Genomic DNA, 27,921 nt, shown 5'->3' on the forward strand with positions numbered 1-27,921 from the left:
GACAGCAGCTGCGTTCGGAGCGACCTGCACGCACACCGCCTTCGACAATCGCCCCGCAACCTCCGAACCGGACCGGACCTAGGACAGGCGGCGAACCGGGACCGACCGTGGAAATTGGAATCACGCGTCGCTGACGGTGGTGGTGAAACCAGTGAGTACGCTAATGAGAACAGAGCAATTGGGCAGGGTGTCAGTCAGTGGGTGCAGAAACACATAACCGTGCAACTGCCTTTTCGTTCCATTTGAAAATAGGGACCATTTTATTTTTCCTCTTTAACAGACATTGCAGCGGCGCTAGTGATGAGGAATATAGCTGATGCTCTATGGAGTGAGAGAGAGAGAGAGAGAGAGAGAGAGAGAGAGAGAGAGAGCGAGAGAGAGAGAGAGAGAGAGATCTTGTGTGTAGATGGGAGGGATGGGAACGCTCCATTTGTTAATATTACCCATCCGAGTGGGAGTAAAAGAAAATGATGATGTAAAAATGATGGAGATATGAAAACGTCGCAGTGTGTGTATGCGTCTGTGCGCGTGTGTGTGTGTGCGATTGTGATTGTGGCGCGTTCTCTCTCCCGGATCGAGGCACCGCGAGCGGCTGAGCGGTGGTGGTAGTCGGCGACACGCATTATGTAATGCCTTAACAGGGAAAAGACGGAGGAAAAAAATAGCCCCGTTCATTCTCCTCCCTTGCGGCGCCTGCTCCTCTGTTTTCGCGTGTGGCGTTAGGCCACTGTAGTATCCGTACGTCAGGATTATTGCCGTTATATCGCATGTGTGTTTCACCGTGAAATTACGGGCTGTATGTGTGTGTGTGCCTGTGCATGTGCGCGTGTGTATCTGCGGTGTTAGTTAGTATGCATTCGTGTGTACTTGTCAAATGGGGATGACGAGCAGTTATTTTGTATGGGCTACTCTACATACTGTGCGTAACGGATGCAGCATGTAGTAAGCAGTGAGCGTAGAACAGATCAGTGTGTTGTAGAAAACGTATAATGGGGGCAGTGTGCAGGGGTGGTTGTGTAAGGAGAGCATTGTGCAGTAGGTGATGTGTAAGCGGAGGAGTGCGTAAAGGCAGCAGTGTGTAGTAGTAGTAGTAGTGTGTGTCAGTGGGCCAGTGTGCAGTAGTAGTAGTAGTAGTGTGTTTCATTGGGCCAGTGTGTAGTAATAGTAGTAGTTGTAGTGTGTGTCAGTGGGCCAGTGTGTAGTAGTAGTAGTAGTAGTAGTGTGTGTCAGTGGGCCAGTGTGTAGTAGAGGATGTCTCACAACAGCAGGTGGAGTATTATTGCAGGCAGTAGGCAGGCATAGTCAGGTTGCATTGGGGGCAGATGTGAACCGTGTCTTGGGCAGTGGATATTTAGGTGATCAGGTTTGAGTGGCAGGGAGCTGGGCCTGGACACAGTAGGCTAACTATGGCGGGCGAAGAACTGCAAGCTGTAGCCGACATGGTGAAGGTTTCCAAGATACAGTTGTCATGGCATAGGGAACAAGGTGGGCAGTGACAAGCTGCACATATACAGCCTGCAGGGCAGATTTGGGTGTGAAGCACACAGCAGAGTGTGTTGGGTAGTGTTTGCACTTTGTTGTACGTCGCTCTGGATAAGAGCGTCTGCCAAATGCCAATAATCAATAATGTAATGTAATGTAGTGTATTGTATTGTGTACACACACAGAACGCACTACAGATGTGTCCGGAATGGAAGATGAATTCTTAGAGACAGAGCACACAAGATTGAGGTGACCCCAGTGTATCGCCAGAACATACTGATTCATCTGAGTGGGAGGCACACACGCACACACACAAACACACATGCACAAACACACACACATAAACACACACACACACACACATACACATACTCACAAACACACACACATACATACACACACAAACACACATACACATACAAACACATATACACGCACACCCACACACACACACACACACACACACAGATGTACATATACACACACACACGCACACACACATACACAAGCACACACGCACACACACACACTCATACGCACACACACATACACACACATACATACACAAACACATATACACGCACACCCACACACACACACACACACACACACACATACACACACATACACACATATACACATACACACAAATACACACACACACACACACACACACATACAAAAATGTTTCAAAACACAAAACAAATACAAAACACTCCCCTTTTCACTGCCTGCATTCTCTGGCATTGTGCATGCATGTGTGTGCATGTCAGTACGTGTATACCTGTATGAATGGCCTCAGCGTATACGTGCATGTGATAATGCTTAAGGAGCGTGTTTGAGAATGTGTGTGTGCCCGCGCGCGCGTGTGTGTGTGTGTGTGTGTGTGTGAGCATGCGCCCGGTGAGTGGTGTGGAAGAGATGACGTAATGCTTCTAAGACAGCAGAGGAGAGGCAGACCACAGAGCGAGGACACATGGCCACAGGATGGACACCCGAGGGGGGGGCGAGGGGGCGAGGGGCGGGGGGGTGCGAGGGGGGGGGGGGGGTATACGAGTGCGCTAAATTTTGGAATCGAGGGGTTAACCGAGAGGGGCCAGGCTTGCCAATCCCCTCCTAACCAACCAATCAGAGACAAGCCTCCCTAGGTACAGTGCAGGTGAACTGAGAGAGAGAGAGCGTGGGAGAGAGAAAGAGCGAAAGAAGAGGGGGGGTGGGAGAGAGAGAGGGGGGGGGGGGCGGTGGCATGCAACTACCTGCTTAAGCATGTGAGACAGTGGAGGAAAGCAGCTATGCACTGGGACAAATGCAGCAGGTGCAAAAAGCATTTAATTTAATGAATCTATTTTTGTTCAAAATGTATAACATTTTAGTTTTATTTCAAATCGCGTTTACACACGTTTGATTATGTACAGCTGTTGTACAATGTTAATTGTACGTGTCACTTCAAATGAATACAACTAGTGTGTGTTTCAGTGAATATATCTTTGGGGCAATATATTCTAATATGTCATGCAGTGAAGCATTTTTTTTATTTAAACGGCGGGGTGCGTCAGAAGAGGGGTGTGGAGAGAAGCAGGGGAAGGAGAGAAGCAGGGGAAGGACAGAGTGTAAAAAAGAGGAATGTCTGTGGTCTCAAGGCCGCTATTTCCACGTGTCAGGGGTGGAGGTCTGGGATTAATAAAATCTCATTTAATGGCCCTCTCTCAGTTCTCATAATGAGCAGCTGCCGTGTGCTGCAGTTCTGTCTAAGAGACAGGGTGACTGGGACAGTGTCTATGAGACAGGGTTACTGGGACAGTGTATATGAGACAGGGTTACTGGGACAGTGTATGTGAGACAAGTGTATGAGACAGGGTTACTGGGACAGTGTATGTGAGACAGGGTTACTTGGACAGTGTCTATGTGACAGGGTTACTGGGACAGTGTGTGAGACAGGGTTACTGGGACAGTGTGTGTGAGACAGTGTGTGAGACAGGGCTACTGGGACAGTAAGTGTAAGACAGGGTTACTGGGACAGTGTCTATGAGACAAGGTTACTGGGACAGTGTGTATGAGACAGTGCGTGAGACAGGGTTACTGGGACAGTGTATGTGAGACAGGTCTACTTGGACAGTATTTTTGAGACACGGTTACTAGGACAGTATGTGGGAGACACGGTTACTAGGACAGTATGTGGGAGACAGGTTTACTGGGACAATGTGTGAGACAGGGTATGAGACAGGGTTACTTGGACAGTGTATGTGAGACAAGTGTATGAGACAGGGTTACTGGGACAGTGTCTATGAGACAGGGTTACTTGGACAGTGTCTATGAGACAGGGTTACTGGGACAGTGTCTATGAGACAGGGTTACTTGGACAGTGTATGTGAGACAAGTGTATGTGACAGGGTTACTGGGACAGTGTATGTGAGACAGGGTTACTGGGACAGTGTCTATGTGACAGGGTTACTGGGACAGTGTGTGAGACAGGGTTACTGGGACAGTGTATGTGAGACAAGTGTGTGAGACAGGGTTACTGGGACAGTGTATGTGAGACAAGTGTGTGAGACAGGGTTACTGGGACAGTGTATGCGAGACAAGTGTATGAGACAGGGTTACTGGGACAGTGTATGTGAGACAGGGTTACTTGGACAGTGTCTATGTGACAGGGTTACTGGGACAGTGTGTGAGACAGGGTTACTGGGACAGTGTGTGTGAGACAGTGTGTGAGACAGGGCTACTGGGACAGTATGTGTAAGACAGGGTTACTGGGACAGTGTCTATGAGACAGGATTACTGGGACAGTGTGTATGAGACAGTGTGTGAGACAGGGTTACTGGGACAGTGTATGTGAGACAGGTCTACTTGGACAGTATATTTGAGACACGGATACTAGGACAGTATGTGGGAGACACGGTTACTAGGACAGTATGTGGGAGACAGGTTTACTGGGACAATGTGTGAGACAGGGTATGAGACAGGGTTACTTGGACAGTGTATGTGAGACAAGTGTATGAGACAGGGTTACTGGGACAGTGTCGATGAGACAGGGTTACTTGGACAGTGTCTATGAGACAGGGTTACTGGGACAGTGTGTGAGACAGGGTTACTGGGACAGTGTGTGTGAGACAAGTGTATGAGACAGGGTTACTGGGACAGTCTCCATGAGACAGGGTATAAGACAGGGTTACTTGGACAGTGTGTGAGACAGGGTTACTGGGACAGTGTGTGTGAGACAGTGTATGAGACAGGGTTACTGGAGCAGTATCCATGAGACAGGGCTACTGGGACAGTATTCATGAGACAGGGCTACTGGGACAGTGTGTGTGAGACAGTGTATGAGACAGGGTTACTGGAACAGTGTCTATGAGACAGGGCTACTGGGACAGTCTTCATGAGACAGGGTTACTGGGACAGTGTGTGAGACAGGGTTACTGGGACAGTCTCCATGAGACAGGGCAACTGAGACAGTGTGTGTGAGACAGGTCTACTTGGACAGTATTTGTGAGACAGGGTATGAGACAGGGTTACTGGGGCAGTCTCCATGAGACAGGGTTACTGGGACAGTCTTCATGAGACAGGGCTGCTGGGACAGTGTGTGAGACAGGGTTACTGGGATAGTGTGTGAGACAGGGTTAGTGGGACAGTGTGTGTGAGACCAAGTTACTGGGACAGTGTGAATGAGACAGGGTTACTGGGACAGTGTGTGAGACAGGGTTACTGGGACAGTGTGTGTGAGACATTGTATGAGACAGGGCTACTGGGACAGTAGGTGTAAGACAGGGTTACTGGGACAGTGTCTATGAGACAGGGTTATTGGGACAGTGTGTGTGAGACAGAGTTACTGGGACAGTGTGTATGAGACAGTGTGTGAGACAGGGTTACTGGGACAGTGTATGTGAGACAGGTCTACCTGGACAGTATTTGTGAGCCAGGGTTACTAGGACAGTGTGTGGGAGACAGGTTTACTGGGACAATGTGTGAGACAGGGTATGAGACAGGGTTACTGGGACACTATGTGTAAGACCGGGTTACTGGGACAGTGTGTATGAGACAGGGTTACTGGGACAGTGTGCGTGAGACAGTGTGTGAGACAGGGCTACTGGGACAGTGTGAATGAGACAGGGTTACTGGGACAGTGTGTGTGAGACAGGTTTACTTGGACAGTATTCGTGAGACAGGGTTACTGGGACAGTCTCCATGAGACAGGGTTACTGGGACAGTCTTCATGAGACAGGGCTGCTGGGACAGTGTGTGAGACAGGGTTACTGGGATAGTGTGTGAGACAGGGTTAGTGGGACAGTGTGTGTGAGACCAAGTTACTGGGACAGTGTGAATGAGACAGGGTTACTGGGACAGTGTGTGAGACAGGGTTACTGGGACAGTGTGTGTGAGACATTGTGTGAGACAGGGCTACTGGGACAGTAGGTGTAAGACAGGGTTACTGGGACAGTGTCTATGAGACAGGGTTATTGGGACAGTGTGTGTGAGACAGGGTTACTGGGACAGTGTGTATGAGACAGTGTGTGAGACAGGGTTACTGGGACAGTGTATGTGAGACAGGTCTACCTGGACAGTATTTGTGAGCCAGGGTTACTAGGACAGTGTGTGGGAGACAGGTTTACTGGGACAATGTGTGAGACAGGGTATGAGACAGGGTTACTGGGACACTATGTGTAAGACCGGGTGACTGGGACAGTGTGTATGAGACAGGGTTACTGGGACAGTGTGCGTGAGACAGTGTGTGAGACAGGGCTACTGGGACAGTGTGAATGAGACAGGGTTACTGGGACAGTGTGTGTGAGACAGGTTTACTTGGACAGTATTCGTGAGACAGGGTATGAGACAGGGTTACTGGAACGTTCTCCATGAGACAGGGTTACTGGGACAGTCTTCATGAGACAGGGCTGCTGGGACAGTGTGTGAGACAGGGTTACTGGGATAGTGTGTGAGACAGGGTTAGTGGGACAGTGTGTGTGAGACCAAGTTACTGGGACAGTGTGAATGAGACAGGGTTACTGGGACAGTGTGTGAGACAGGGTTACTGGGACAGTGTGTGAGACAGGGTTACTGGGACAGTGTGTGTGAGACAGTGTGTGAGACAGGGCTAATGGGACAGTGTATGTGAGACAGGTCTACTTGGACAGTATATTTGAGACACGGATACTAGGACAGTATGTGGGAGACACGGTTATTAGGACAGTATGTGGGAGACAGGTTTACTGGGACAATGTGTGAGACAGGGTATGAGACAGGGTTACTTGGACAGTGTATGTGAGACAAGTGTATGAGACAGGGTTACTGGGACAGTGTCGATGAGACAGGGTTACTTGGACAGTGTCTATGAGACAGGGTTACTGGGACAGTGTGTGAGACAGGGTTACTGGGACAGTGTGTGTGAGACAAGTGTATGAGACAAGGTTAATGGGACAGTCTCCATGAGACAGGGTATAATACAGGGTTACTTGGACAGTGTGTGAGACAGGGTTACTGGGACAGTGTGTGTGAGACAGTGTATGAGACAGGGTTACTGGAGCAGTATCCATGAGACAGGGCTACTGGGACAGTATTCATGAGACAGGGCTACTGGGACAGTGTGTGTGAGACAGTGTATGAGACAGGGTTACTGGGACAGTGTCTATGAGACAGGGCTACTGGGACAGTCTTCATGAGACAGGGTTACTGGGACAGTGTGTGAGACAGGGTTACTGGGACAGTCTCCATGAGACAGGGCAACTGGGACAGTGTGTGTGAGACAGGTCTACTTGGACAGTATTTGTGAGACAGGGTATGAGACATAGTTACTGGGGCAGTCTCCATGAGACAGGGTTACTGGGACAGTCTTCATGAGACAGGGCTGCTGGGACAGTGTGTGAGACAGGGTTACTGGGATAGTGTGTGAGACAGGGTTAGTGGGACAGTGTGTGTGAGACCAAGTTACTGGGACAGTGTGAATGAGACAGGGTTACTGGGACAGTGTGTGAGACAGGGTTACTGGGACAGTGTGTGTGAGACATTGTGTGAGACAGGGCTACTGGGACAGTAGGTGTAAGACAGGGTTACTGGGACAGTGTCTATGAGACAGGGTTATTGGGACAGTGTGTGTGAGACAGGGTTACTGGGACAGTGTGTATGAGACAGTGTGTGAGACAGGGTTACTGGGACAGTGTATGTGAGACAGGTCTACCTGGACAGTATTTGTGAGCCAGGGTTACTAGGACAGTGTGTGGGAGACAGGTTTACTGGGACAATGTGTGAGACAGGGTATGAGACAGGGTTACTGGGACACTATGTGTAAGACCGGGTTACTGGGACAGTGTGTATGAGACAGGGTTACTGGGACAGTGTGCGTGAGACAGTGTGTGAGACAGGGCTACTGGGACAGTGTGAATGAGACAGGGTTACTGGGACAGTGTGTGTGAGACAGGTTTACTTGGACAGTATTCGTGAGACAGGGTATGAGACAGGGTTACTGGGACAGTCTCCATGAGACAGGGTTACTGGGACAGTCTTCATGAGACAGGGCTGCTGGGACAGTGTGTGAGACAGGGTTACTGGGATAGTGTGTGAGACAGGGTTAGTGGGACAGTGTGTGTGAGACCAAGTTACTGGGACAGTGTGAATGAGACAGGGTTACTGGGACAGTGTGTGAGACAGGGTTACTGGGACAGTGTATGTGAGACATTGTGTGAGACAGGGCTACTGGGACAGTAGGTGTAAGACAGGGTTACTGGGACAGTGTCTATGAGACAGGGTTATTGGGACAGTGTGTGTGAGACAGGGTTACTGGGACAGTGTGTATGAGACAGTGTGTGAGACAGGGTTACTGGGACAGTGTATGTGAGACAGGTCTACCTGGACAGTATTTGTGAGTCAGGGTTACTAGGACAGTGTGTGGGAGACAGGTTTACTGGGACAATGTGTGAGACAGGGTATGAGACAGGGTTACTGGGACACTATGTGTAAGACCGGGTTACTGGGACAGTGTGTATGAGACAGGGTTACTGGGACAGTGTGCGTGAGACAGTGTGTGAGACAGGGCTACTGGGACAGTGTGAATGAGACAGGGTTACTGGGACAGTGTGTGTGAGACAGGTTTACTTGGACAGTATTCGTGAGACAGGGTATGAGACAGTGTTACTGGGACAGTTTCCATGAGACAGGGTTACTGGGACAGTCTTCATGAGACAGGGCTGCTGGGACAGTGTGTGAGACAGGGTTACTGGGATAGTGTGTGAGACAGGGTTAGTGGGACAGTGTGTGTGAGACCAAGTTACTGGGACAGTGTGAATGAGACAGGGTTACTGGGACAGTGTGTGAGACAGGGTTACTGGGACAGTGTGTTTGAGACAGTGTGTGAGACAGGGCTACTGGGACAGTGTGAATGAGACAGGGTTACTGGGACAGTGTGTGAGACAAGGTTACTGGGACAGTATGTGTAAGACAGGGTTACTGGGACAGTGTGTATGAGACGGGGCTACTGGGACAGTGTGTATGAGACAGTGTGTGAGACAGGGTTACTGGGACAGTGTTTGTGAGACAGGTCTACTTGGACAGTATTTGTGAGACAAGGTTACTGGGACAGTGTATGTGAGACAGGTCTACTTGGACAGTATTTGTGAGACAGGGTTACTAGGACAGTATGTGGGAGACAGGTTTACTGGGACAATGTGTGAGACAGGGTATGAGACAGGGTTACTGGAACAGTGTGTGAGACAGTGTATGAGACAGGGTTACTGGAACAGTGTGTATGAGACAGGGTTACTGGGACAGTCTCCATGAGACAGGGCTACTGGGACAGTATGTGTGAGACAGGGCTGCTGGGACAGTGTGTATGAGACAGGGTTACTGGGACAGTGTGCGTGAGACATTGTGTGAGACAGGGCTACTGGGACAGTGAATGAGACAGGGTTACTGGGACAATGTGTGAGACACGGTTACTGGGACAGTGTATGTGAGACAAGTGTATGTGACAGGGTTACTGGGACAGTGTATGTGAGACAGGGTTACTGGGACAGTGTCTATGTGACAGGGTTACTGGGACAGTGTGTGAGACAGGGTTACTGGGACAGTGTATGTGAGACAAGTGTGTGAGACAGGGTTACTGGGACAGTGTATGTGAGACAAGTGTGTGAGACAGGGTTACTGGGACAGTGTATGCGAGACAAGTGTATGAGACAGGGTTACTGGGACAGTGTATGTGAGACAGGGTTACTTGGACAGTGTCTATGTGACAGGGTTACTGGGACAGTGTGTGAGACAGGGTTACTGGGACAGTGTGTGTGAGACAGTGTGTGAGACAGGGCTACTGGGACAGTATGTGTAAGACAGGGTTACTGGGACAGTGTCTATGAGACAGGATTACTGGGACAGTGTGTATGAGACAGTGTGTGAGACAGGGTTACTGGGACAGTGTATGTGAGACAGGTCTACTTGGACAGTATATTTGAGACACGGATACTAGGACAGTATGTGGGAGACACGGTTACTAGGACAGTATGTGGGAGACAGGTTTACTGGGACAATGTGTGAGACAGGGTATGAGACAGGGTTACTTGGACAGTGTATGTGAGACAAGTGTATGAGACAGGGTTACTGGGACAGTGTCGATGAGACAGGGTTACTTGGACAGTGTCTATGAGACAGGGTTACTGGGACAGTGTGTGAGACAGGGTTACTGGGACAGTGTGTGTGAGACAAGTGTATGAGACAGGGTTACTGGGACAGTCTCCATGAGACAGGGTATAAGACAGGGTTACTTGGACAGTGTGTGAGACAGGGTTACTGGGACAGTGTGTGTGAGACAGTGTATGAGACAGGGTTACTGGAGCAGTATCCATGAGACAGGGCTACTGGGACAGTATTCATGAGACAGGGCTACTGGGACAGTGTGTGTGAGACAGTGTATGAGACAGGGTTACTGGAACAGTGTCTATGAGACAGGGCTACTGGGACAGTCTTCATGAGACAGGGTTACTGGGACAGTGTGTGAGACAGGGTTACTGGGACAGTCTCCATGAGACAGGGCAACTGAGACAGTGTGTGTGAGACAGGTCTACTTGGACAGTATTTGTGAGACAGGGTATGAGACAGGGTTACTGGGGCAGTCTCCATGAGACAGGGTTACTGGGACAGTCTTCATGAGACAGGGCTGCTGGGACAGTGTGTGAGACAGGGTTACTGGGATAGTGTGTGAGACAGGGTTAGTGGGACAGTGTGTGTGAGACCAAGTTACTGGGACAGTGTGAATGAGACAGGGTTACTGGGACAGTGTGTGAGACAGGGTTACTGGGACAGTGTGTGTGAGACATTGTATGAGACAGGGCTACTGGGACAGTAGGTGTAAGACAGGGTTACTGGGACAGTGTCTATGAGACAGGGTTATTGGGACAGTGTGTGTGAGACAGAGTTACTGGGACAGTGTGTATGAGACAGTGTGTGAGACAGGGTTACTGGGACAGTGTATGTGAGACAGGTCTACCTGGACAGTATTTGTGAGCCAGGGTTACTAGGACAGTGTGTGGGAGACAGGTTTACTGGGACAATGTGTGAGACAGGGTATGAGACAGGGTTACTGGGACACTATGTGTAAGACCGGGTTACTGGGACAGTGTGTATGAGACAGGGTTACTGGGACAGTGTGCGTGAGACAGTGTGTGAGACAGGGCTACTGGGACAGTGTGAATGAGACAGGGTTACTGGGACAGTGTGTGTGAGACAGGTTTACTTGGACAGTATTCGTGAGACAGGGTTACTGGGACAGTCTCCATGAGACAGGGTTACTGGGACAGTCTTCATGAGACAGGGCTGCTGGGACAGTGTGTGAGACAGGGTTACTGGGATAGTGTGTGAGACAGGGTTAGTGGGACAGTGTGTGTGAGACCAAGTTACTGGGACAGTGTGAATGAGACAGGGTTACTGGGACAGTGTGTGAGACAGGGTTACTGGGACAGTGTGTGTGAGACATTGTGTGAGACAGGGCTACTGGGACAGTAGGTGTAAGACAGGGTTACTGGGACAGTGTCTATGAGACAGGGTTATTGGGACAGTGTGTGTGAGACAGGGTTACTGGGACAGTGTGTATGAGACAGTGTGTGAGACAGGGTTACTGGGACAGTGTATGTGAGACAGGTCTACCTGGACAGTATTTGTGAGCCAGGGTTACTAGGACAGTGTGTGGGAGACAGGTTTACTGGGACAATGTGTGAGACAGGGTATGAGACAGGGTTACTGGGACACTATGTGTAAGACCGGGTGACTGGGACAGTGTGTATGAGACAGGGTTACTGGGACAGTGTGCGTGAGACAGTGTGTGAGACAGGGCTACTGGGACAGTGTGAATGAGACAGGGTTACTGGGACAGTGTGTGTGAGACAGGTTTACTTGGACAGTATTCGTGAGACAGGGTATGAGACAGGGTTACTGGAACGTTCTCCATGAGACAGGGTTACTGGGACAGTCTTCATGAGACAGGGCTGCTGGGACAGTGTGTGAGACAGGGTTACTGGGATAGTGTGTGAGACAGGGTTAGTGGGACAGTGTGTGTGAGACCAAGTTACTGGGACAGTGTGAATGAGACAGGGTTACTGGGACAGTGTGTGAGACAGGGTTACTGGGACAGTGTGTGAGACAGGGTTACTGGGACAGTGTGTGTGAGACAGTGTGTGAGACAGGGCTAATGGGACAGTGTATGTGAGACAGGTCTACTTGGACAGTATATTTGAGACACGGATACTAGGACAGTATGTGGGAGACACGGTTATTAGGACAGTATGTGGGAGACAGGTTTACTGGGACAATGTGTGAGACAGGGTATGAGACAGGGTTACTTGGACAGTGTATGTGAGACAAGTGTATGAGACAGGGTTACTGGGACAGTGTCGATGAGACAGGGTTACTTGGACAGTGTCTATGAGACAGGGTTACTGGGACAGTGTGTGAGACAGGGTTACTGGGACAGTGTGTGTGAGACAAGTGTATGAGACAAGGTTAATGGGACAGTCTCCATGAGACAGGGTATAATACAGGGTTACTTGGACAGTGTGTGAGACAGGGTTACTGGGACAGTGTGTGTGAGACAGTGTATGAGACAGGGTTACTGGAGCAGTATCCATGAGACAGGGCTACTGGGACAGTATTCATGAGACAGGGCTACTGGGACAGTGTGTGTGAGACAGTGTATGAGACAGGGTTACTGGGACAGTGTCTATGAGACAGGGCTACTGGGACAGTCTTCATGAGACAGGGTTACTGGGACAGTGTGTGAGACAGGGTTACTGGGACAGTCTCCATGAGACAGGGCAACTGGGACAGTGTGTGTGAGACAGGTCTACTTGGACAGTATTTGTGAGACAGGGTATGAGACATAGTTACTGGGGCAGTCTCCATGAGACAGGGTTACTGGGACAGTCTTCATGAGACAGGGCTGCTGGGACAGTGTGTGAGACAGGGTTACTGGGATAGTGTGTGAGACAGGGTTAGTGGGACAGTGTGTGTGAGACCAAGTTACTGGGACAGTGTGAATGAGACAGGGTTACTGGGACAGTGTGTGAGACAGGGTTACTGGGACAGTGTGTGTGAGACATTGTGTGAGACAGGGCTACTGGGACAGTAGGTGTAAGACAGGGTTACTGGGACAGTGTCTATGAGACAGGGTTATTGGGACAGTGTGTGTGAGACAGGGTTACTGGGACAGTGTGTATGAGACAGTGTGTGAGACAGGGTTACTGGGACAGTGTATGTGAGACAGGTCTACCTGGACAGTATTTGTGAGCCAGGGTTACTAGGACAGTGTGTGGGAGACAGGTTTACTGGGACAATGTGTGAGACAGGGTATGAGACAGGGTTACTGGGACACTATGTGTAAGACCGGGTTACTGGGACAGTGTGTATGAGACAGGGTTACTGGGACAGTGTGCGTGAGACAGTGTGTGAGACAGGGCTACTGGGACAGTGTGAATGAGACAGGGTTACTGGGACAGTGTGTGTGAGACAGGTTTACTTGGACAGTATTCGTGAGACAGGGTATGAGACAGGGTTACTGGGACAGTCTCCATGAGACAGGGTTACTGGGACAGTCTTCATGAGACAGGGCTGCTGGGACAGTGTGTGAGACAGGGTTACTGGGATAGTGTGTGAGACAGGGTTAGTGGGACAGTGTGTGTGAGACCAAGTTACTGGGACAGTGTGAATGAGACAGGGTTACTGGGACAGTGTGTGAGACAGGGTTACTGGGACAGTGTATGTGAGACATTGTGTGAGACAGGGCTACTGGGACAGTAGGTGTAAGACAGGGTTACTGGGACAGTGTCTATGAGACAGGGTTATTGGGACAGTGTGTGTGAGACAGGGTTACTGGGACAGTGTGTATGAGACAGTGTGTGAGACAGGGTTACTGGGACAGTGTATGTGAGACAGGTCTACCTGGACAGTATTTGTGAGTCAGGGTTACTAGGACAGTGTGTGGGAGACAGGTTTACTGGGACAATGTGTGAGACAGGGTATGAGACAGGGTTACTGGGACACTATGTGTAAGACCGGGTTACTGGGACAGTGTGTATGAGACAGGGTTACTGGGACAGTGTGCGTGAGACAGTGTGTGAGACAGGGCTACTGGGACAGTGTGAATGAGACAGGGTTACTGGGACAGTGTGTGTGAGACAGGTTTACTTGGACAGTATTCGTGAGACAGGGTATGAGACAGTGTTACTGGGACAGTTTCCATGAGACAGGGTTACTGGGACAGTCTTCATGAGACAGGGCTGCTGGGACAGTGTGTGAGACAGGGTTACTGGGATAGTGTGTGAGACAGGGTTAGTGGGACAGTGTGTGTGAGACCAAGTTACTGGGACAGTGTGAATGAGACAGGGTTACTGGGACAGTGTGTGAGACAGGGTTACTGGGACAGTGTGTTTGAGACAGTGTGTGAGACAGGGCTACTGGGACAGTGTGAATGAGACAGGGTTACTGGGACAGTGTGTGAGACAAGGTTACTGGGACAGTATGTGTAAGACAGGGTTACTGGGACAGTGTGTATGAGACGGGGCTACTGGGACAGTGTGTATGAGACAGTGTGTGAGACAGGGTTACTGGGACAGTGTTTGTGAGACAGGTCTACTTGGACAGTATTTGTGAGACAAGGTTACTGGGACAGTGTATGTGAGACAGGTCTACTTGGACAGTATTTGTGAGACAGGGTTACTAGGACAGTATGTGGGAGACAGGTTTACTGGGACAATGTGTGAGACAGGGTATGAGACAGGGTTACTGGAACAGTGTGTGAGACAGTGTATGAGACAGGGTTACTGGAACAGTGTGTATGAGACAGGGTTACTGGGACAGTCTCCATGAGACAGGGCTACTGGGACAGTATGTGTGAGACAGGGCTGCTGGGACAGTGTGTATGAGACAGGGTTACTGGGACAGTGTGCGTGAGACATTGTGTGAGACAGGGCTACTGGGACAGTGAATGAGACAGGGTTACTGGGACAATGTGTGAGACACGGTTACTGGGACAGTATGTGTAAGACAGGGTTACTGGGACAGTCTTCATGAGACAGGGCTACTGGGACAGTGTGTGAGACAGGCCTGCTGGGACAGTGTGTGTGAGACAGTGTATGAGACAGGGTTAGTGGACAGTTTGTGTAAGACAGGGTGACTGGGACAGTGTGGATGAGACAGGGCTACTGGGACAGTGTGTGTGAGACAGGGTTACTGGGACAGTGTATGTGAGACAGGTCTACTTGGACAGTATTTGTGAGACAGGGTTACTAGGACAGTGTGTGGGAGACAGGTTTACTGGGACAATGTGGGAGACAGGTTTACTGGGACCATGTGTGAGACAGGGTATGAGACAGCGTTCCTGGGACAGTCTCCATGAGACAGGGCTACTGGGACAGTATGTGTGAGACAGGGTTACTGGGACAGTGTTCATGAGACAGGGCTACTGGGACAGTGTGTGAGACAGGCCTGCTGGGACAGTGTGTGTGAGACAGTGTATGAGACAGGGTTACTGGGACAGTTTGTGTAAGACAGGGTGACTGGGACAGTGTGGATGAGACAGGGCTACTGGGACAGTGTGTGAGACAGGGTTACTGGGACAGTGTATGTGAGACAGGTCTACTTGGACAGTATTTGTGGGACAGGGTTACTAGGACAGTGTGTGGGAGACAGGTTTACTGGGACAATGTGGGAGACAGGTTTACTGGGACCATGTGTGAGACAGGGTATGAGACAGCGTTCCTGGGACAGTCTCCATGAGACAGGGCTACTGGGACAGTATGTGTGAGACAGGGCTGCTGGGACAGTGTGTGAGACAGGCTTCCTGGGATAGTGTGTGAGACAGGGTTAGTGGGACAGTGTGTGTGAGACCAAATTACTGGGACAGTGTGAATGAGACAGGGTTACTGGGACAGTGTGTGAGACAGGGTTACTGGGACAGTGTGTGTGAGACAGGGTTAATGGGACAGTGTGTGTGAGACCGGGTTACTGGGACAGTGTGTGTGAGACTGAGGTACTGGGACAGTGTGTATGAGACAGTGTGTGAGACAGGGTAACTGGGACAGTGTATGTGAGACAGGGTTACTGGGACAGTGTGTGTGAGACAGTGTGTGAGACAGGGTTACTGGGACAGTGTGTATGAGACAGGGTGACTGGGACAGTGTCTATGCGACATGGTTACTGGGACAGTGTTTGTGAGACAGGGTTACTGGGACAGAGTGTGAGACAGGGCTACTGGGACAGTGTGTGTGAGACAGGGTGGCTGGGACAGTGTGTATGAGACAGAGTTACTGGGACAGTGTGTGAGACAGGGTTACTGGGACAGTGTGTGGGAGACAGTGTGTGAGACTGAGTTACTGGGAGAGTGTATGTGATTCAGGGTTACTGGGACAGTGTGTGCGAGACAGGGTTACTGGCACAGTGTGTGTGAGACAGTGTGTGAGACAGGGTTATTGGGACAGTGTGTATGAGACAGGGTGACTGGGACAGTGTCTATGCGACAGGGTTACTGGGACAGTGTGTGTGAGACAGGATTACTGGGACAGAGTGTGAGACAGAGCAATTGGGACAGTGTGAGACAGGGCTACTGGGACAGTGTGTGTGAGACAGGGTGGCTGGGACAGTGTGTGAGACAGGGTTACTGGGACAGTGTGTGTGTGAGACATGGTTACTGGGACAGTGTGTATGAGACAGAGTTACTGGGACAGTGTGTGTGAGACAGTGTGAGACAGTGTGTGAGACAGGGTTACTGGGACAGTGTGTATGAGACAGTGTGTGCGACAGGGTTACTGGGACACTATGTGTGAGACACGGTTACTGGGACAGTGTGTGTGTGTGTGAGACTGAGTTACTGGGACAGTGTGTGTGAGACAGGGTGGCTGGGACAGTGTGTGTGAGACAGGGTTACTGGGACAGTATGTGTGAGACACGGTTACTGGGACAGTGTGTGTGTGAGACAGAGTTACTGGGACAGTGTCTGAAACAGGGTTACTGGGACAGTGTGTGTGAGACAGTGTGTGAGACTGAGTTACTGGGAGAGTGTATGTGATTCAGCGTTACTGGGACAGTGTGTGCGAGACACGGTTACTGGCACAGTGTGTGTGAGACAGTGTGTGAGACAGGGTTACTGGGACAGTGTGTGAGACAGGGTTACTGGGACAGTGTGTGTGAGACTGAGTTACTGGGACGGTGTGTATGAGACAGTGTGTGAGACAGGGTGACTGGGATAGTGTCTATGCAACAGGGTTACTGGGTCAGTGTGTGTGAGACAGGGTTACTGGGACAGAGTGTGAGACAGGGTTACTGGGGCCGTGTGTGTGAGATAGAGCAATTGGGACAGTGTGAGACAGGGCTACTGGGACAGTGTGTGTGAGACAGGGCTACTGGGACAGTGTGTGTGAGACAGGGTGGCTGGGACAGTGTGTATGAGACAGAGTTACTGGGACAGTGTGTGAGACAGGGTTCCTGGGATAGTGTGTGTGTGTGAGACAGGGTTACTGAGACAGTGTGTGCGGCATTTTATGGCAAAAAAGTTACTATTTTACTGGTAATAGTAAAATGTAAAATGTAAAATTAGTCATTGTAAAATGCAGATTTAGAAATGTTCTGCATTCCAGAGATGCACCATTCCATAGGATTGCATGACCACTGGGTTCTCAGGGTCAGATTATGTGGGGCAGTGTGCATGGGACAAAAAAAACCTGTCTGTTGCCCTATGAGCAAGTAAAATTTTTATAGCCCATCATAAGCCATCTTTTGGATGATAAAAGCAAAAAAAGGAAATTCCAGGAGCCATAAAGGATTTTCAAAGGCATTCTCAGAATTTATGCATTAATTCATTTTTTGGACAAAGCTTTTTTGTTGTAAATTTTACACTCAATGTTGGGCTGGCCATGTCCAAGTCCCACTCTAACTTGGAATGGTGAACCCCAGCTGTGTTCTGGTGCAAACCCAACTTCCGATTCGGTTGCAGACAACCAGGGTTCTACTCTGAAACGTGGTGTCACCAGACTTAGCTCCCATACAGTAGAGTCGGAGAAAGGCCTTTCAGACCTGGCTATATTGTGCAGTCCACAGGAGCCTGATTTAGCAGCAGGGGTCGCTAGGGAGCATTGAAACTGACTGAATCCCCCCAATACCCTGGGCGACACAAGCGCCAAATGTGCATCACCCTATGGAGCTACTGGTCACAGTCTCCACTGACATGGCATGGCACCTTAGCCAAATTAGCCACCTAGCAGTTCCTTGTATGAAGCTTTTCCATTTAGAGCCAGTGTAGCTTGAGATGTTTGAAGAAGCCTGGTAGGAGGAGTCAGCTCTCGAAAGAGACTGTTTGTTTTTTGTGGGGGGCAGCTAAGACCAGGGGCCTTATTTAACATGCAACCAACTCAATGTGTACATATGTGGACAAATGTGTGTGCCTCTGTCTCTGTCTTTCTCACAATATGCCTCTGTCTCTGTCTTTCAATGTTTATTCTGTTGGGATCTCTACTGTGGAGAACATAAAATTCAATTCAAATTCAAATTCAAATCGACCATTATGGACATGGCAACGTGGCAATAAACAAATTTCATTTCATTTACAAAATAGACAAAGTAGGCAAGCAACAATAGAGACAATGGCACACACACACACGCAGGTACGCTTGCACACACACACACACAGGCACGCACACACACACCTCAGGTTATGGCTGAAGGATACACACTTTGCTGTCTAGTAAACAGCAGGGTTCATGCCATGTTTCAAATTATTTTGAAGAGTATGGCAATGCACATACATACATGAATACAGTGGCTTCAGAAAGTATTCAGACCCCTTTTGCACACTTTATTGAGTTGTAGATTTGATTTGAAATAGCCATTTTTGCCCATCAATCTATACTCAATAACCCATAATGGCTAAGTGAAAACATGCTTTGAAATATTTGAGCAAATGTATAAAAAATCTAAAACTGAAATCACTCATGCATATAAGTATTCAGACCCTTTGTAGAAGCCCCTTTGGCAGCAATTACAGCTTTGAGTCTTCTTGGATAAGTCTCTACAAGCTTTGCACACTGGGATTTGGGCAGTTTATTCCATTCTTCCTTTCAGATCCTCTCAAGCTCCGTCTGATTGGATAGGAAGCTTCCGTGAACTGCCATCTTCAGGTCTCTCCACAGATGTTCTATGGGGTTTAAGTCTGGTCTTTGGGTGGGCCACGCAAGGACAGTCAGAGACGTGTCCTGAAGCCACTCCAGCGTTGTCTTTCTGCATGCATTGTCATACTGAAAGGTGAACCTTTGCCCCAGTGCACGCTGGAGAAGTTTTTCTTCTAGGACCCCTCTGTATTTGCCTACATTCATCCTTCCCTCAATTCTGACCAGTCTTTTTCCTGATGCCCTCAGAGTGCAAGCAGGTCTACAGAGAGTTCCTTGGACTTCATGGCTTGGTTTTTGTCCTGACATGCAGTATGAATTGTAGGACACACACAGGTGTGTGCCTTTCTATACTATGTTCAGTCCATTCAATTTGCCACAGGTAGACTCCAATCAAGTTCTAGACACATCTCAAGGATAATTAAAGCAACCAGGATGCACCTGACTACAATTTGGAGTGCCACAGCAAAGGGTCTGAATACTTGTGTGAATGAGAGATTACAGTTTTTTTTTTTAAGATGTTTTCGTTTTGTCATGATGGGTTAGTGAGTGTAGATTGGCAAAAATGGTAATTTATCCATTTAAACTGAAAGTTTGCAACGACCAAATACTTTCTGAAGCTACTGTACAGAAAGAGGAGTACAAAACTGCCTAGAGCACAATATATAATAATTGCAGACAGTATATTGTCTCAAACATTGATTACAAGAACAAGAAATGCCAGTCATCAACTAAATCGTCCTAAATCGGGCCTTTTTCTTATAAATTCGGCATCTCTAATTCCACCTGAATCTGGAATGTCAAATTCACTAACTCTGTACAAGCAAACAAATCCCTACCCACTGCCTCCCATATCCCTGAGCAGCAGGCCAGTTATGAGCTGCCGGCCGTAGTTGGCACTGGCGATGCCATGGGGCTCTCTCAGTGAGGCACTCACTGCAAATAGTGCTGCGTTATACATTTAGCTAAATGTTTTACACATTCACTGAAATATTTATCTCAATGTTTCATATATTTCGCTAAATAATAAAAACCATTGAATATTTTTAAATAAACATTTAGCTTATATATATATAACTAGGATAGCACATTTAATATTTGCACGCCATTGCATTCTGATAAAAATAGGCTAATTATTTATATAAAGAGCAACGCACCAACGCAATAAGTGTAAAGCATGCCCTCGTACTTCATAAAATAATCAATGGTACAAATACAACTTTAAAATGGCAACTATTACAAACATGAATAACCTGTTATTATACAAGACAGCACCTTTAGTGATCACATTATACCAACATTGCCACAGCGGTCATGAAAAATGTACCTTACTACTTCTAGCTTAGCCTACCATTGATAGTTTGTTGTGGAGGAGTTAATTCAAAATTAATTCATTTTTCACCATCAGAATTAACTTACAGCAATAATAGCCCTTTTTTTTGGCTTCGCACAGTAACGTTTTTGCTGTTCCAGAGTTTTAATTGGCTATAATACAAAGATGACATGCAGAGAAAACAAATCAAAGGCATTACCTTAAAAACCTACAGAGAGCACAACATCTCACGTTCAACTTCTCATTCAAATTAAGAGCTTTCCCTTTGAATCTTGCAGTGGTATCAACGGCTGTGTAAATATTATGATCTATAAATGATAGAATTGCCAGACACTGAAGACGATTGGTTGAAATAAACAGGAGTAATTATTTTGCTGTGGTTCATGTTTGGGTCATTGCCCATTGTAGTCTCTAAATAGAGACCTTGGAATATCTGTGTTTATAGAACACAGTGTATTTATTTTCCTGCATTTTGTCTCTCGGTTTCTGCAGAACAAAACATAGAATTCTGTCTTAACGTGACCTCCGGTCACCTCCGGAAGTTGATGTTGATGTGGGTATGCGTGAGCAAAACAGCGTAATTTGAAGTAATAAATATGAATCCCTGCCCCCCCCCTCTCCCACCTCTGCCCCCCTTCCTCCTCCCCTCCCCTCAGTGGGCGTGGTTCCTGGCTGGCATCGCGGGCTGGGTCAGTATGCCGGGAGTGTCCAGCGCGGGGAGACGGAGTGAGCGGAGCGTGATGGGCAGTGTGGGCAGTGGTGTCGCAGGCGAGCAGGAGTTCGCTATGAAGAGCGTGGGCACACGCACCACCCTCCCACGAGCCCCGCCCCCGTCCCGCCGCGGCCCCGCCCACCGCAGCTGCAGCAGCGAGCGCCCCGCCCCGGCCCCCGCCCCCGCCCCGCCCTCTGAGGTCACGGAGGGCGGGGCCTCCGGCGACGGGCGGAGCTGCGGCACCGACCGACCCCAGCTCGCCTCTGACTCCGCCTCCTCCGCCGTCTCCAACGGCGACCGGCTGCCGTTGTCAAACGCGGCTTTTCTGAACGGGGCGGGGCGAAGGGAGGGGCCACGGGGGGGCATGCCCGTGGACGTCTGCGGAAACAACGTGGTCCTCAGCAGTGAGAAGACCAGCGGGGGAGGCGGCGTTGGCCCCGTCACACAGTACAGGGAGGGCCCTCCAGTGGCCAAAACCGACAATCACAACCCTCCCAAACTCCTGCCCGTGTCCGGGAAACTGGAGCAGGTACAGTGGCCTCAGTGTGGCTGTGGGGAGCTCGTGTGTGTGAAAATGTGTTTTGCGATAGTCTAAAATAAAAGAAAACTGAAGTGCTTGTGTTTCGGAACTTGTGTTTCTAGACTTAACCAAGTCTTTATTAACCAAATTAACTGTTCCCTGTTTGTCTGCACACACCCCCCGCCCCCCACCTACAGAACAATGCTGGATTAGTGCGTCCGTCTGCCTTTAAGCCCGTGGTCCCCAAGAGCTTCCACTCCATGCAGAACCTGGTGGGGCAAAGTGGGGGCGCAGCTGGAGGGGGGCGCAGCGTAGCGGGGGCCGGGGCCGGTGCTGGAGGCGGGGCCGGGAGTGGGGCTCCCCCGGCGCCTGGGGCCCACAGGGAGCAGGACAGCCCTGGGGGGGGCGGGGGCAGCAGTGCAGGTGGCGGAGGGGGCCAGGGGGGCCTGTCGGACTCCGGGAGGAACAGCCTTACCAGCCTACCCACCTACTCAGGCTCGGGTTCGGGGTACGCGCCCCCGCACGCCCTGCCCCCCCTCAGCGCCTCCACCAGTCACATCAACCGGCTGGGCACGGCGGCCGCGCCCCTGGAGAAACCGGGGTACCAGAATGGGCTGAGCGCCTCAGACAGCGGACGCTCCTCGTCGGGGAAGAGCTCCTCCTCCTACCAGAGGCTCAGCCACCTGGGCGACGCCCCGCTGCCACTGCGCCCCTCCCCGTCTTCCGATGACGTCATCCAGGACCTGGAGGACCGCCTGTGGGAGAAAGAGCAAGAGGTGAGGTGACAGGGGTCAGGGGTCATTCTGAGGTCAATGAAATGGTTGACCAGAGGTGGGCTGGGCAAGTTCCATTTGGGCAGGTATTTCTGAGATGTGTGAAGGTGCCAAACTGTATAGTGCTTTAAAACAAGTTAAATGATCTTAGATTCATTCTAAATGTCACAGGGAGCCAATGTAGTGCAGCAAGGGCAGGAATAATATGCTCTTTTTTTGTTCTAGTTATGTTGTATTTCATCAGTACCCTTCTTTGGTGACCCAGTGAAATGTGCATTACAATAGGCAATGCTGCTAAAGACAAAGGCATGTGTCAACTTCTTTGCCTTGGGCAGTGTTAGGAATGGTCTTAGGCACGCAATATTCTTGATATTAAAGAAAGCACACTGGTCACATTGCTCATATGAGATTTAAAACTTAACTTTGTCTAAAATAACCCCTACATTTTAAGCTAGTTAAGATAACCTTTCACTTCAGCAGTTTTGAGAGCATCTGGAAATAAATTCCCATTTCTGGAGAACAGTTAACTATTTCTAATACCTCCTAAGAGAAACTATCAAAAGCATTTTTCACAATTGGAACTGGATCTGGAGAGTGGGTCAAGCTGGGCTGGGCTTATCATTGCAAGGTGACGTTGATGATGATTGTGATGATGACGATGGTGGTGGAGATGATGATGATGGCGTTGAAGATTATGCTGGTGGTGATGATGATGGCGTTTAAGATTATGCTGGTGGTGATGTTGGTGATGATGATGGCGTTGAAGATTATGCTGGTGGTGATGATGGTGATGATGATGGTGATGATGATGGCGTTGATGATGATGGTGGTGTTGATGGTGATGATGATGATGGCGTTGATGATGATGGTGGTGATGATGGTGATGATGATGGCGTTGATGATGATGGTGGTGATGATGGTGATGATGATGGCGTTGATGATGATGGTGGTGATGATGATGGTGGAGATGACGCTCCTGATGAAGTCTCGGTGGCGCGTGGTCTCCCAGGTGCTGCACATGCGGCGGAACCTGGACCAGAGCGAGGCGGCCATCGTGCAGGTGTTCGAGGAGAAGCAGCGCGTGTGGGAGCGCGACATGGAGGAGCTGCGGCAAAACTACGCCGCGCGGCTGCAGCAGGTCTCCCGGCGCGCCCAGCGCATGCAGCAGGCCCTGCAGGCCCAGATCGCACGGCTGCAGCAGGACAAACGCCGCCTGCAGGACGAGATCGCCACCCTGCTGGCCCACCGCGAGGAGCTGGAGCGCAAGTGCCTGGACTACAGGAAGGAGCAGGCCGACATCCTGCCCCGCCTGGAGGAGACCAAGTGGGAGGTGAGAAGGGGGGTGGGGATTTGCCTGGAAGATCCAAGTGTGAGGTGAGAAGGGGGGATGGGGATTTGCCTGGAAGATCCAAGTGGGAGGTGAGAAGGGGGGATGGGGATTTGCCTGGAAGATCCAAGTGTGAGATGAGAAGGGGGCTGGGGATTTGCCTGGAAGATCCAAGTGTGAGATGATAAGGAGGGTGGAGATTTGCCTGGAAGAGGCCAAGTATGAGGTGATAAGGAAGGTGGGGATTTGCCTGGAAGATCCAAGTGTGAGGTGATACGGAGGGTGGGGATTTGCCTGGAAGAGGCCAAGTAGGAGGTGATAAGGAGGGTGGGGATTTGCCTGGAAGAGATCGACTGGGTGGTGAGGAGGAGGAATCTGCAGGATTATGATGTTGCTGCAACTTTCTCTTTGAAGACCATCCCCAGGTTCTTAGCAGAGCAAGGGGCAGCCACTGTAGTACCATCAATGGTGATAGTGAGTTCTTGTAGTAAGTCTGTGAGGGATAAAGAACAGCTCCCTCTTGTTCAGGTTGAGCTTTAGGTGATGACTAGCCAACCACAATGAGATGTCAGCCTGTCAGGCACATCCTCTTCCATTAACCTGTGAGGCAGAGGGAGGGAAAAGCAAGGGAAAGTTTATCATCAGTGTAACAGCGATACGAGAGGTCATGTGAAACAATGACTGAACCAAGAGATTTAATGTAAATGGAAAACAGCAGATGCCCCAGTACAGATCCCTGTGGGACTCCTGTACGAAGGGGATGAGGTTTCTCAGACTCCATCCAGATGAGCTGGTAGGACCAATTTGCTAGATAGGAAGCAAACCAAGATAGAGCAGCCCCAGAAATGCCCATCTCAACCTCTGTGGAGATCAGGAGTTGGTGGTTGGCCATGTTGAATGCTGCAGACAGGTCAAGGAGGATCAGGACCGAAGAGAGGAAGGAGGCTCTTGCAGTGGTAATTGCCTCTATTACAGCCAGGAGAGCAGTCTCTGTTGAGTTACCAGAATGGAAGTAAGCTGGACTGTTGAGGGTCAAGCAGTACCGGATACTAGCCATCTTCCCCTCACGGTGGGCCAGGAGAAGGAAGGGTGAGAGGGGGGAGGAGGAGGGGGGAGGGAAGAGAAGGTGGTGAAGAGTTCACGTTGGTTTGACACATCAGATGCACTGATCTTAGACAGAAAAATGAAGTTTTAGCTAATGTGGTAGCAGATGTCAAGGCTGCCAGCAAGGTGTGATATGAGGTCAGCTCGTCAGACGATTTGGAATTCATCCACTTCCAGCCGCCCACAGCAAGGTTCTGCTCTGGCAGACAGGTTCTGTCTGGCAGTTGCTGGGGGGTGATGGTCGTGCTGGTTTGGAGATATAAGGACAAAGTGAGATAAACCCTTCAGTCCCGAGAGTGCCATATGGCACTTAAGTATTACTGCCATAAATCCCAAGAGTGCCCGATGGCACTCTCGAGCTTATACCTTTACAACCAATCAAGATGACTGATATACTTGTTTTGAGCCCCAATTTCGAATAGATATTTTCGACATGCTAAAAACTTGACACTTTCTGAAACACATTTAGAAAAGGCGGCGTGCCTACATCTCCATGCCAATCTCTCTCCCTCTGCCCTTCTGCCCCGCTCTTGCCCCCAGGTGTGTCAGAAGGCGGGGGAGATCTCCCTGCTGAAGCAGCAGCTGAGGGAGAGCCAGGCAGAGGTGACGCAGCGGGCGGGGGAGATGGTGGCCCTGCGGGGCCAGCTGAAGGAGGTGGCGGCTCAGCTGCGTGAGAGGGAGGAGCTGGTGCTGGGCCTCAAGGACTCCTACAGCAACAAGAGCCTGAAGCTGGAGCACTGCCAGGGAGAGCTGAAGAGAACCCTGACAGAGGTCTGTCTGGCTCTCTCTCCTTCTCCCACACTCTCTCTCCCTCTCAATTTTACTTGCTTATACACATGATTTCTCCATCCACCTCTTCCTGTCTGCCTCTCACATGACAGTTATTCTCTATATCCACTCGTTGCCTTTCTCTTTTACCTCTTGAGTTGTCACTGTGGAGAAATGAAAGTGAATCTCTCCCCGTCTCTCTCCCTCTCTCCCTCTCTCTCTCTCCCCCACTGCAGGTGTCTCTCCTGAGGGACAAGTTGGGCGGCTTCGAGACAGAGGTGATGGGATTGAAGCAGGCCCTGGGAGAGCTGAGTGGTGGCAGGGCGGGGGGCGATGGGGGCGGTGCTCGAGGCGGGGCCTGGAGTGAGCTGTCCTCCCCCAGCAGCTCCTCGGCCAGCACCCCCCAGGCCTCGCAGGACACCCTCCTGAGCCTGCAGAGCGACGAGGCCAAGGCCCAGAGGCAGGAGGCGGAGCGGCAGGTGGCGGAGCGGCAGGAGGCCGAGCGCCGAGAGGCGGAGCACAGGGAGGCGGAGCGTCACGAAGCGGAGCGTCACGAAGCGGAGCGCCGCGAAGCCGAGAGGCGGGAGGCGGAACGCCGGGAACTGGAGCGCCGCGAGGCGGAGAGGCGGGAGGCGGAACGCCGGGAACTGGAGCGGCGGGAAGCGGAGAGGCGGGAGGCGGAACGCCGGGAACTGGAGCGCCGGGAACTGGAGCGCCGCGAGGCGGAGAGGCGGGAGGCCGATCGGCGCGAGGCGGAGTGGCGCGAGGCGGAGAGACGCGAGGCGGAGCAGCAGGAAGAAGAGCGGCGGGAGGCGGAGCTCCAGGAGTCGGGGGAGCTGCGGCGGCAGCTGGAGCTCCTGCAGGGCGAGCTGCGTCTGGAGCGGCAGCAGCGGCAGAAGCAGTCGCTCACCTTCGCGCAGGAGCGGCACATCTGGCAGGATGAGAAGGAGCGGGTGCTGCAGTACCAGGCGCAGCTGCAGCTGAGCTACGTGGAGACGCTGCAGAGGAACCAGGCCCTGGAGCTGCGCATGGGCCAGCTCCACGAGAAGCTCGTCTCCACCTCCCCCGCCTCTCCGCCCCCACCCTCGCTCTCCGTGCCCCTCTGCCTCACCCTCTCCCCACCTCCCCCTATCGAGGAGGAGAAGCCCTCCGACCCCGACCCCACGCTCAACCAGCTGGCCCCGCCCTGGCCTGCCCACTCCCGCCTTGAGAGGATCGAGTCCACGGAAATATGACTGAGATCTCACCATCGCATGTCAGTACACACAGTCCTCTCCACTCAAGATAAACCCCCCCCCCCCCCCCCCCCAGATACCAAATCACTCAGCTCTCCGTATCATCCAAAAACATCCACAAACCCCATGGCTCCAACCTGGGAGGCTCCCAGAACAGAGGACAGAGTCATACCAAGCACACGCAGTCACATGACTGCACGAAACATCAACGCACTCACAATCTAATACTAACACACCAATGCATTAACGCACTCACAATCTAATACCAACACACCAATGCATTTACACACTTACGCTGACACACGCAGACAGACACCCTAACACAGACAGACTCACAGTGACACCGATGCTTTTCTCGCTGGTGTCTCCGAGAGCATACAGGGACACTCTGGCGACGGAATACACCTGCAGAAAGGCCAAAGATCTCTGATAGAGCCCAGATCTATGGCCTTGGACACGGATCCCTCTCAGTACCAGCTCAGAACAGAGAGCAAAAGAGCAGGAGGAGGGATAGGAGGAGAAGGGGGCATAGAGAGAGGAATGGTGTATGTGTTTGTGTGTGAGTACAAAAGAAACATTGTTGTGATGTGGAAGGACAGGAGTGTTTTATTGGGGATGGATAAGGGTGCGGGAGTTCTGCGCACAGCTGAGGGGTTGGAAGAAGAACAGATTTCAGGGAGAAAGGGGGGCTTTTAAAACTGAGTGGGGGTGGACACCAGTGGCTATCGGGAAGACGGGAAAGCCAAGCTCGCCATCACCGCCCGTGACTGCAGTTACTAAAGGCGGACACCAGGGGGCGGTGCTAATACAGAGCTGACCATTCATACACTGAGACTTGACTTCAGGTCGACTTTTCCCATTCCCTTGTTTTGAACTGTGAAAGCAAACAGGACAAGAAAGTAACCCTAAAAAAGGGTTGAGTTTGTTTATGGCTTGCTCTAGGGATGATTTTTGGGGAAAGGAGAGTGGCGGCTAGAGCAGGAAAGTGGGTCTATGAAGCTGCCCCAGTATGTTAACGCAGCCGAGACCAAGGTGCTACAGTCATA

At 50.7% G+C, this 27,921-nt stretch overlaps 1 protein-coding gene across 1 annotated transcript; it reads left to right on the forward strand.

Moving 5' to 3' along the window:
* On the forward strand, positions 1-26,936 carry lzts3b (leucine zipper, putative tumor suppressor family member 3b). The gene is made up of 7 exons (XM_061261175.1): positions 1-151; positions 21,093-21,677; positions 21,866-22,444; positions 23,451-23,771; positions 25,413-25,643; positions 25,877-26,107; positions 26,468-26,936. Exons 2-7 carry the CDS (start codon positions 21,132-21,134, stop codon positions 26,873-26,875), a joined length of 2,316 nt encoding a protein of 771 aa, XP_061117159.1. The 5' UTR covers positions 1-151; positions 21,093-21,131; the 3' UTR covers positions 26,876-26,936.
* The last annotated feature ends 985 nt before the right edge of the window (positions 26,937-27,921 follow it).

Source organism: Conger conger, chromosome 11, assembly GCF_963514075.1.
Source record: "Conger conger chromosome 11, fConCon1.1, whole genome shotgun sequence".
Classification (NCBI taxonomy): domain Eukaryota; kingdom Metazoa; phylum Chordata; class Actinopteri; order Anguilliformes; family Congridae; genus Conger; species Conger conger.